Genomic DNA, 12,209 nt, shown 5'->3' on the forward strand with positions numbered 1-12,209 from the left:
ACCTACTGAGACTCACCTGACAGCCACATGAGGAGAGAAACCGAGCCCTGCTGCCGCATTTAACCACATTCGACCCCCCCTTCCTACCTCAGAGTAATCCTCCTTTTTAGAGACACAGAGCATTAGGGCATACCCTTATTGATATTGGTAGCAGCAAGCTTTCTACTAACAGTTAACATCTTAATGATCTAAACAAAAAAGTACTGTACAGCTACTGCTAAGAGAATCTAAGAACCTGGTTTTGACGCTTTTACACCAGATTAAAGTGCTAGAAGCAACCCACCAAACCACACTTTATTATATATATATATATATATATATATTTATATAGCATTATGTATTTATATATATATATAGGAACAAATCTACTATTTTAACATTAATTTACAGGGTAATATACATTATATTGTAACAGCTGAAATATCAGCACAAATAGATCACTGTCACACTTAACAGCAAAAATATATATGATTATATAAATCCATATATAATCATATATACCAATATATAATTGTCATATATGCATGTAAAACAGTTAACCACGTCTCAGGCTTTTCAAATGATACCCAGAAAAGCAATTGTGTATCAAGACGTAAAAGCTTTACAAGTTTCTCTCTTGAAAGAGCAACAGGTGGCGGCAAAAGTGCCACGACCTGCAGGTATTTGAGGTCACAGGACAGTTATTTGCATATTCCACAAATCTATTGCAACACGTTACTGTCTACAAACAGTACAGCCAGCAACCTGCGAGAGGAGCCGGTGTTAGCTGGACTCACATGTACACCCACTGAACATAACATTACGACGATGGGTGATCTGATTATAGCTATGTGCTTTCAGATGGTGTGCTATGACAGTGAACAACAGGAGGACTACAATACACAATACTTTATAAGTTTAGCCTCAGAAGACAACCCAAAACTGTACTGTACTGTAAAAAGACTAACCCCAACCCCCCCTGTAAATATTCTCTCTTCTCTGAGTTAAGTGTCATCGTATCCTGCTGCTGATGTGTTTTGTTTATTGGTGTTTTACCACAAATCACAACTTTACTTAGACACTCCACCATCATCCAGAGGAATGGAATGTGACCAGCTTTTGCCTCCTTTTCCCCCTCTAACTGGGTCTCTCTACGTCAAGGCTTACAGCACAGTGAGTAACGTCCTACTGAATGAACAAAGTTCTCGGGGGTTTGTGAGGGTGCCGGGGACTCCTTGAGGTTCCGTTTAGTTCAGATGCGCAATCTGTAGCAGTAGGGCAGTTCTCTCTTCTTGCAGCGGTCCCAAACCTCAGCCGCCATCATCTTCACCTCTCAGAAGAGAGGAGCTCTGATGGTCCTCTCCTCCTCAAGGACTGATGGTCCCTTCCCTGCTTCCCTCTACTCATCCCTCTGATACAACCTCATCTTACAGTCAACCATCATTGTCACTGCTTTAAACAACCCCCCCCCCCCCCCGCTCTGCAAAGACGCTGCACACGGCTGTAACAAGATACACACAAAGGTAATTTTTCACAAAGAAAAAAAGCTCCGTAATAACTGCAGTAGTAACGCACAACAAGCATCCGATAGCTGGCTTCCGGCCTGGGGAGCCTTGGTGATGTGCAGTTAGGGTTAGGACATTGCCATTGTTCTAAAGGAGGGAGACTCCTCAGTTTGCCCTTTGCAGGACTTGTTTTTTTTTCCCCTGTGATGCACTGTTTTGTTATTCAAAAGCCCAGATCTCTATGTCCTGCACATAGAAATCCTCCTTTTTTGAGAGCATGGGGTTCCCAAATGTTTTACAGGAGTGACTTCTGCCGTGGTAAAGGTCTCCGTCCAGCCACAGGCCAAACTCACCACTAGAAGAGAAGACGACAAGGAGTCTTAATCAGGTTATCCTCAGGCTATCATGTGGTCTACTCCAAAATAGATGATCTCCTTGTTAATAAGCATTGTTTTATTTATACTAAAATTAAAGTGCTTGCAATACTATGCTGGCTATTGAATGTAAATACATGGTGTCCCTAGCATCGAAAGTTATCTAGTCAAATTTCAAGATTAAGCTTGTTTACTTGTTCTTTGATCAGACATATTTTTTTAAAACTTGGCATTTCTATGAAGGAAAAGTCTTTATTTAGGTAAAAGTTCTTTCAACAGTTGCTGGCATTTTAAAAAAACTGAATATGAAAACTTTGGCTTTTTTTGTTAAATAAAAAAAGGCTGTAGAAAATTATATTTCTTGGAATTGTCAAATAATAAGTAAATAAGAGAAAATTTTGGTATCAAAACTCATATTTCCAAGTAACGGAGAGTCCCATTTTAACATTTGCAAAAAAACATGTTTTTCTTCTGGGCTCCATAATCACAGAAAAAATTAAAGGATACAGTACGATGCTTTTAAATGCTTTGGACATCTTTTGGATATCACTATAAACCAAACTTAAATATTAAGACATATGATCAGATTAAGTGACAGAGACAAGTAAGTTGTGTTGCTACAATTGTTAGATTTCTGTTATATTGTATCCTTCAAAAGCAGCGGGGCTCACCTTCCTCCACCAAATGCTAAGGAGTCCGTGTCTCCCTTGATGAAGAACATGTTGTCACCTGTCCATTTGTACACCTGTTGCAGACACAATAGAGCATAGATCATATGGTACTACAAAACATATTCATTGTTGACATAATCTAATATTCTCAGTCCAATAGTCTTTATCCTGAAGAGAACAGAATGCACCCATGTTTACCCCAGTGGGATGATCCGGATTTAACATCCCATAATTCAGTTACAACTTTCAGACTCAACTAATGGAAATATCTCATCATCAGGCTGCTAAATTCCTGTCCAAGTCCTCTCTGATACACCAACATATACTGTAATTCAAAGCAGATGAATCAGTTCTTTGATAAGAGTTCTTCAGACATTAATGAGGAGATTAAAGTCACTTTGTGTTGTATAGTGTTGTGACAGTAGTATCTTTCAAACTATTCTTCTGGGGTAAATTCTTGTTAGTAGTACAATGAGACAATCCCAGTGAGGACTGGCGCAGTCAATTAGTTGATCTCAGCCCATTCATCGCAGTGTCCCTGGGCTGAATACGTTAAGTGTAAAACACAACAGAGCAGAATCAAGAATGTAAATTACAAAACACCTAAGATCACTGAGTTGCTAAAAAAATCCTCCCTCCCCCACAAAAGAACAAAAACAAAAAAACATGTATATGTATTGTGTATAAGGATGTAGAGATAGATATTTATCATAACATATATGGAGAGCAGTGTGTTTGAGGGTCACGTGCATCAAGAGCTTAACCCCAGTGTACATCATATACGACTTATCACACTACACTCTAGTCTGGTTATTTTATTTTTGCTATGTTATGTAAGGTAAATTGTGCTGCTGTATTATGTCTACGCTACGTATATACATTTTGCCTGACACGGTGTTTTCCAAAACTGTTTTCAGTTTCAAACAATAGCATTGTGTAGGACATGTGCATGTGTTCCGAAGCTGCCTTGGTCCCAGTTTAACAAAAACAATACAATACAAAGCACTATTGATTGATTTTTTTTTTAGGTCACTTGGGTTCAGCGGAACAAGCTGTAAACACAACACTGACATATTATCACCTTATAAAGTTGATTTAGCTACAGATGCCTATTTACCCATCCAGCAGACAATGAGCAAAATGAGCATTCATTTGAAGTTGTGTTTCTGGCCACTTGCTGTGGACAATATTCAGTCTGCTTTTAGAGAGAACTACCTGGCTCTGGTAGAGCTGGTAGACGCTGCGCTAAGTTCACCTGCTAGTTGCCAACTGTGTCTGTCTGACTTTTGGTTCTAAGCAAGTAGTGTACAGTAAGTTTATCAGCTGCTACTGGTGCTGGAGACAAGGCTGATGAGTGTGGTGAGAATGAAACAAAGCAGTAAAGTTACAGGCCATACAACCAGAACTATGAGATTAAAGCTCCGTAAGACTGAAGGGTACTGCAGAGAGGGCGGGGTAATTGTGAGTGGGGTTGTCACTACAAGCGACACCTTTCCCACTACACAGTCATTTGATCAAGTGTTAATATAAAAACATTGATTAGCGCTGCTTTAAAGCAATAATGGTTCTGCTGAATGTCCTCTAAGCATAAAGTATACTGCAGATTAACAAAACAAAACACCTCATTCTAATGTCCAAATTTAAAATTAACAGGACAATGGGACACTTTGAATTTTTATAACAAGCCAAATAGTGGAGGGCACTCACCTCAAACTCTGGATTGAAGGTGAAGAGGAAGGTCTCTCCTGTGCCATAAAAACCATCGCTGACTTTAAAGGGCTCGGATGCCAAAGCACCAAATACCTGGATAAACGAGAACAACTGATCAATGTCGACTCTGGACATAACTTTTACATTAATAGGAGAGTTATTAGAACATTATTAGTGCTAAACGTCATAAGGTGCTTCCGGCATATTACAGTAAGCTACTGCAGTGTGTTTCTGTTAAACCTGCAGCTTACCTGGCCGTCACTGTCCTTAATGACCATGAGCACAGGGGTGTCCTGGCCCTGCATGGCTCTGTACAGCGTCTTAATGCTCATGCCGTGCTTTGATGTACCAAAGGCCAACGTCCATGGGTACCCAATGGTCCGTGGTGGGAGATTCCTGGCAAGCTGTGGAGGGGATATAATAATGAGAAAGGAAGGAGAGGAAGAAAAAAAGAGAAAGGAAATGAAAAACAGAAAGGCCACAGCCACCAATGCTCAATTACATCTGCAGTGACCTTTTAACACCATCTGGTGTTTAAAGAAGAGTAACAGGGCTCCAAACACACAGAGCAGACTCAAGAGAAAGAGAGGTCCAGCACTCCCTGAGAGAGCCTGCTGCCCTGCTTCTGACAGACTGAAGGATTAATATGGCTGTGGTGTATGGGGATATAAGGCCGAAGAGGGCGCTGGAGTAGCAGTACAGAGTGTGCGTCATTTTAATGGACAGATAAAACGGAGACTGACTAAAACATGGAATTAAATTGACACCTTTTTATAGTATGCAGGACCATTTTCTGCTGTAGGAAACAAGGACTTTTAAATGCTCTACTCGCTTGTTCTTTTCTTGTTGGTTCAGCACATCCTCCAGTGGTGGAGCTGAAGCAGTCGTGTAATCGGCAGGCTGGAAACAAAGCCATGAGGAGGAGATGAGCCCTGGCTGGGCTCTCCTCTGCTCTGCTTTGAGCCATGCCTGAGCCCTGAGCTCCGTCCTCAGGGTGATTAAAAGGAGCCACATATTGGCAATCTATTGCTCAATATGCCAACTGGGACTCATTTGGAGATCTGTGTGTGTATTTCTGCAATACCTGCAAGGCATACACCACACCTCAATCAATAACAAAGGTTAGTGAGTCCAAAATATTTGTTTCATGTGTATCTCACAGGTACTGTTTGGTTTTTCTTCGGAAATCATCTATGAGACTTTATGCTGTTGACTTTAAATAAATAACTTTTCCATTCCATATCCATTTTAAATAATTCAGCATACACTAAATCAAAGGTTTATTTACATGCTCTCTGCTGTAATCATGAATCATAAATTAAGTGCAAATTGTTATCTGTAATTCTGCATAGAACAACCTTCCAACCACAGTTTATTGGTTTCGGCTCCTGATGAAAGGACTTATATCAGGTCACCCACATACTGACAATTCTGTCTATAAAAACTGTTCTTTCTGGCAATTGTATTGCTAAATAATTAGCTAAGTAATTTCCTAAAGCAGCTGGGCACTGTAGTTCTTATCAAACATTACTCCAGAAGATTAAATTGTGCATTTTTTGGGAACTATTTTCAGCAGCAGATTAATACATATTTGGTGCACCAGAGTATTTATGGCAGAAAAACTATATATGTTGGATTGAGTCAAAATACAATTACCATTACAAGTATCAGTATTCTGTGTAATAAATGAACATGTAAACCAATGCAACAGTGTCTAATTGTATTTTTAATCATTTTTGAACAATGAGCTGTATGGCAGAAAGAAATAAGCTATATTAGTCTTTGAATACACACAAAATACTAGTTAGGAGCATCGGTTCATTGTTGGTTCTGTTTTCTTTTTTTTTTACTGCCAGTCTTATCATTTAAAGTCTGATTAACATGGTTACCACTACATGTTATTTGGCAGGGTTGCATGTGTAATGTTCCATCGGAACAGGTTTGTACAACAGTCTCTACCTTCTCTATCTGATCTGCCTCCAGAAGATCACTGGGTTCTCTGAGGTTGGGTTTGAACGTTTCTGGCTCCAGATCTGTCTTGATGGATGTGCCATGCTTGGAGTTCACCTCCTCCTTGGTGGTGATCTACAAGTACAAGTAAATGTCAGATATACATTGTACACTAGCAAGATGTGGTGTATCCTAAACTCCCAGAAAGCACTGATACTGGATGGGTTCAATTATAACTACTGTCATCAAGCTACAGTTTTGTTTGGCATCTTAGCAGGCTACTGATACAACAGGTAAAACTAGTCAGATTATCTACAGCAGTAACCACTGACAAGCTGAAACCTGTGATAGGTGGAGATTATTTCTACACAGAGTGAGACTGGAATAGGTAAAAATGCAGTGGTAAATAATTAATCCTACAAAGCAGGAAGGGTTCAACTACACAGGTAAACATGAGGAAACTAGGCTTTAACCATAGCCTAACCTCAGCAACAAAAAAATACATGTTCAACATTCGTGTGTTTTCGATCTAGCAGTCTCCCTGCTAAAATTAAAAACAAAGTGTTTGCTAGCAACACACTGGTAATCCAACAATTTGATGATGACAGCTGAATATCTTCCTGCCACTCTCCAATGCCAGATGACTAGAACTGGTTTGGCACAACTGGGAAAGCGGGCAGAGACATTGTCTGGGAGACGAGAATGCAGGGCGAATAGGAAATCAAGCCAATGAATAATTTGCACTCCACTGTTTGACATTTTTTGTGTTTGGTTTATTTATCTTTCTCGATAACAGAGGCTGATTGTGGAGCGCTTCGCCACTGGTGCCTGGGATGCTCTCATGTTTCAGTCCTCATTCAAATAGGGCCTATCTGCATTGTCCGCTGAAAACATTCACCCTGTTGGGGTGACTTACTTCCACCTTGTCACCAGCACACCAACTCTTCGTCCTTCAATACTCTGACCGTCTCTTACTTAGGGCTCATGCAGGCACATTCTTTAACTTCAGCTCATTTGATCATCCAAGACAATTTTCTCTTTAAAAGGGGAATTTTGTACAGACATACAATTTTCTGTTTGACGAATATAAAACTACATAGAGTATTTATCTCTAGCCAGCACCAGTAACTATAAAAACTAGCAAATAACCAGACTACTGAAGCACTAAAAATGTCCTTACAGTGGGTCTAAGATGGAAAGCCTGACACATGGAGATAAGGCTGCTATCACGTGCTAACCTCATCACTCCAAACAAGCTATTTTTCTGTAATGAACTGATAAAAAAAATGTTTTCAGTAAAATGCTTGATTGATACTTGACTTGGTCTCAATTTAGCCTGCACAAAAAGTTCTGAATAGGTTTGAGAGTTCAAACACTCATGAAACCTAATCAGTCTTTTGAAAATGTTATTTTGATGTTTGTATGTAACAGCAGCAGCGGCTGCTGCTGCTAAAGCCTCTAGTATAGAGCTTAAAGGAGAACACGCTGATGCTGACTGCAGAGCTGGGCAGAGCAGAGGGGGGGGGAGAGGGCTGGTCAGGGCACCTGGAGTCGTTTGCAGAGCGAGCGCAGATCTTCACTGTTTAGAGCATCAATCCGACGGTGGTACTCCGTCAGAGACACTACCTGGTAGTACAAAGACAGGAACAGGTGGAACATAAAACTCTGCCAGTTCTATTGTTGGCCATGGGGAAGCATGAGTTTTGGAAGGATCTATGTGCAATAAGTAGTGTGATTTCCAGTAAACTTAACACTCCTCATCACAACAAGGTAGATGTTAGAAATTTGAATAAACAAACTGCAAAGATGGCGTAAGGCCACTGTTAAGGGTTTACTTTGGGTAAGGGGGGGGGGTATTTCAGAGCACTCAGTCATTTTGCATGTTTGTGTAATTTGTTCAACGTTACTGTCATTAGTTGCTTTGGTTATAGTAAAAGGGTTTATCAACCTGTTGTTCTAACTAAAGCACTGGATTTTGATTTAAGCCTATTTATGTGAGGGTCTAACACCAATTTAGACCAAAGGATGGAAACAACACTGCGGTGAGAAGCAAACTTTAGAAGCGCTAACCTTGCTTTTAGACAACCTCAAATGAAAAAACCAACAAAAAAGAAATTTTTTGGGAGTGGGAAGGTGATGAAATCCACAAGATTTTGATGCTGGAACACACACACACACACACACACACACACACACACACACACACACACACACACACACACACACACAAAAGCTGAGGTCCAGCTGATGCAACAATACTTGCCAAATCCAGGAACATTAAAACACTCTCTGTTTGTCAGGAACAACAATCCACAAAACTACAACCCAGACAGACCAACACAATGACCTACTAAGCATGGCTACAGTCCAACAAAGTTACACCCCACGCTGTTGCATTTTCTACCGAGAGCTGCAGCCACTGAACAATCGTTGGCGTCTAATCATCCACTGTGTCTCAGAACAGGAAAGATATTTAAAGCCTTGGGCACGAAATAAACAAACTCACAAAAACATACTCTCACACAGTCACAAAGTCATACACACAGGTCTACCTTTCAATAATTATTAGATCTTCAAACAGGGTTCTTAAATAAACACTAAGTGCACTCATATCATAAGCTACTATTAATTACTTTTTTTAAACAGCTGAGACAATCTTTTACTCACATTGTTCCTACTGGTGTAAACAACAATTCTTGTAAAATGCTGTGTCTTTACAGCTCTCAATAATGCAGCAGAGAGAGTAAACTACAGCCCTCATAAAAAATGCATCTGTGCCTCACTTCACCTTCAGCTGAAGGCAGTTTAGTACATTTGTCCCTTCTGAAAACGGGTAAGCTAGAAGCCTACTAGCCTACTGCAGAAACACACTACTCAATGTGAATCAAGTGCCTTTTATCAGAATAGATCAATGTCATTAAAAGGTCAACATTTAGATGCTACCAGTGAGTTCATACTGTATTATACAACAAAAGTGGCTGATTAACAGCCATTTAACAAGCTATAAGATAAACTTACATATGATAATTCCAAAAAATGTCTGCTAATGTAGTTTAAGTTAAATAAACTTGTACATGACTATGGGAGCTGCATCTTTTAGCTGCCACCTAGCCCTAGAAACTTTCACACAGTTTACAGAGCCCCACACACACACACTCCCACACACACACAACCACACCCACACAAAATGAGCCAAAAGGGCAGACAACATATGAGAACACTGTCCTCACTGCCAAATAAACAGATAGTGATAGCTAAAGGCTAGCCGGCTAGTTAGCTTCGCTAGCCAGCTAGCATGGCTTGCTATCTACAACAGCAACAAGAGAACATACAAGCATTTACATCGCTGGAGACTGAAATCATGAACTAGGCACAAGGAACATACACATGTATACTTTGGGGTCAGCCGTGTCTCTTGGTCCTTCACCCTCCTAGAAAACATGTCTTGCTTTCTGGGCGAGGTTGAAGGTGGAAAGTCACATTACAGATCCTTTAAGTTCTCCCCTTGTAGCCCCGAGACAAGCAGTCGGAGTTGGTATGAAGCCTGCCAGCCTTCTTGACTAAAATAGAAACCTTTTTTTTTTTCTGGTGGGGTCCCTACAACGTATGACTTGTGTGACATCGCTAGAATCCAATAAAAATACGGGACAGGAGGGCAACCGGCTCCCTATTGGTTAAAACCGATGATCCCGTTCCATAACCGACAGGATTTAAAGATACAGTGACTCCACTATCCCATGAGGTATATTTCCTATAGATTTTAAATGTCAAGTTACCACAATGACAAATATGGGGGAAAAAAGTTCAAATCGACGTAATAAACAAACAAACAAACTCATCATGTCTATTTGGTAAATACTGATGTCAAACAAAACTCTTTGTTTGACCAAACTGTAAGTAAAACACATTTATTTTGGTCGTGAAAGCTCAGTGAAGGTGTTGGTTAAAATTCATGCTTTGTCTACATGATAAACTAAAGCAGCAGGTTCCTATTTACTTATTCAAATGTAATGGATCATGTAGCCTCTGTTTGCCAGACGTCGGGGGACAAACAAATAAGTCCACTTTGTTTCCTACATCATTCATTTACATTAAAATTTAAATCCAGGCCACTGCTTCCATCGTATCAATTTCTTTATACAATGAATGCATCCTTTTCATTATCCACAGGCTTGTGAACAATCTCAGTTGACCAAAACACATCCACGCTGTATGTGGTGCAGCAACATACTGTAACAGTGCTGAAAGACACTAGAAGGACACCCCTGTCCTCGTTTCCTAGTCTTACTTCAACATTTTGTAAATCTACATTAGTGCAAAAAAAGGAAGAAAGATTGAACCCACATCAGTGCCATAAGGGTAGGGGATTTCATGACTAAAAAAAACAGTTTAGCTGCTCAGTGATTACATTCTTTGCATATGTTGAGCATCTAATAATGGTGATAGCCTTCAGCAAAAAAAAAAGTTGCCAAATGCTGACCAACACCAGGGACAGTCACACGTGATGAAACTACAATACACTGACTGAGAAGAGTAAACAATTACACAAACATGCAAAACACTTTGGTTGGAAATTCAGTGATGCACAATTCCAAGCAAAGCCAGTGTTCACACAACTTACATAACTTACATGTGATAGAAAGTTTACACAAAAACAAATTTACCATCAAATCAAAAAATATGCAGCGGTACACAAAAGTGCAAAATACAGAACCAGAACACAAAACTACACTGTTCTGATGGATTAAAAAACAAGATCAGCACAATACACTTAAATTATGAATTGCATAATGAAAGCAAATCAACACATTTACTTAACATGTAATTTAACATATAACAGTAAACTTAACAATACACCACATAAGATTCTGGTTTCACAGGTTATGGATTAATCTATAGTGGAAAACTATAATTAATCCATGTCTGTGAGGCTTGTGACAACACAGCAGCTGCACTTTAAGCAAGGTAAGTGAGCAGTTTTAGCTGTGTAGGCCTTACCTCCCATTCCTTGACATTGAGGTCAGTGATGGGCTCATCCTTAGCCATTTCTGACACCTCGTTCTTCTTGACAACCATAAACCCAGGCTCTTGTCCCATTCCCCTGACCCCCTCACCATACATGTCTGGGCTCCACTGCATGAAAAAAACATACAGGTGGTCTGACCTGGGGGTAGAGACACAGGAGAAACCATGAGAAGAGGCTTGGTTCCTAAATGCAGTAGAGATTTTGTAAAAAAAAAAAAAAAAAGTCTCAGATGCATCATTCAATGTCTCTTAAATATCAAGGCCAGCACTATATACCAAAGACAACGTTTTTACTTTTTAACTTTGACGTGATTAGAAAAAGCTATATATATATAAAACTAGCAGTCCATGATTACCTGAAAGAAATTAATTAGTGAATCGGTCATCTGATAAAATCCCAAAAAGTTTTGAGAATTACTTCAAATAATTTAATTTGTAAAATAATTCTCAAGCAATAATATCTCAGCAATTAGGAAGTTACCAAGTACTTTGCAACACAAGCCATCACTTTGTGTAGGGTTGTGAAGTAGAAGTGTAGGTACCTCATTTTGGAACAAATACTCTTCTATTATACCTAGTTAAACATACATTAATTGAATCAAGTTGCTACAGCAAACGCATTAGCTAACAGTTGCTTGTTTACACATCAAGAAGACACAGAGCAACATTAGCATTTATTTGGAGTTGTGTTTCTGGACCCCCAACAAATCTAAGCCAAACATCCATTCTTTATCTCTGTTTTGGTTTCCACCAACACCTGATAAATCTGCTTCTAAGATGCCAAATGTTCCACTACGTTCGCCAGCTGGCTGCTAACTTTGTCTGTATTGTCTTTGGTCTTGGGCAGGTAACATACGGAGGACTTATCAGAGGCTGTTTGCTGAAAACCGCTGACATTTGGAAAATGAGATTGATGAGAATGATGAGACTGAACCACAACAGTTACACCGTGGCCATGAAACCAAAACAATGAGCTGAAAGATGCTAAAACAACC

The 12,209-nt window shown here is 39.7% G+C and overlaps 1 protein-coding gene across 6 annotated transcripts in view; it reads right to left on the bottom strand.

The window, feature by feature from the left end:
• Positions 1-12,209, bottom strand: part of oxr1a (oxidation resistance 1a) — a 153,870-nt gene that overhangs the window by 231 nt on the left and 141,430 nt on the right. For 5 of the 6 annotated variants that reach the window (XM_040117154.1, XM_040117153.1, XM_040117155.1 and 2 more), the window contains 7 exons: positions 11,188-11,353; positions 7,735-7,815; positions 6,199-6,324; positions 4,491-4,643; positions 4,237-4,332; positions 2,530-2,603; positions 1-1,839 (listed from right to left, as the gene is read on the bottom strand). The exon at positions 1-1,839 is cut by the window's left edge and continues 231 nt beyond it. In XM_040117154.1, coding sequence (XP_039973088.1) covers positions 1,704-1,839; positions 2,530-2,603; positions 4,237-4,332; positions 4,491-4,643; positions 6,199-6,324; positions 7,735-7,815; positions 11,188-11,353 — 832 coding nt within the window. In that variant the 3' untranslated portion in view covers positions 1-1,703. Of the gene's footprint in view, positions 1,840-2,529; positions 2,604-4,236; positions 4,333-4,490; positions 4,644-6,198; positions 6,325-7,734; positions 7,816-9,574; positions 11,163-11,187; positions 11,354-12,209 lie in introns of those variants that run through there. The other variant, XM_040117158.1, reaches the window with a different exon arrangement.

The sequence above is a fragment of the Xiphias gladius genome, chromosome 22, assembly GCF_016859285.1.
Source record: "Xiphias gladius isolate SHS-SW01 ecotype Sanya breed wild chromosome 22, ASM1685928v1, whole genome shotgun sequence".
Classification (NCBI taxonomy): domain Eukaryota; kingdom Metazoa; phylum Chordata; class Actinopteri; order Istiophoriformes; family Xiphiidae; genus Xiphias; species Xiphias gladius.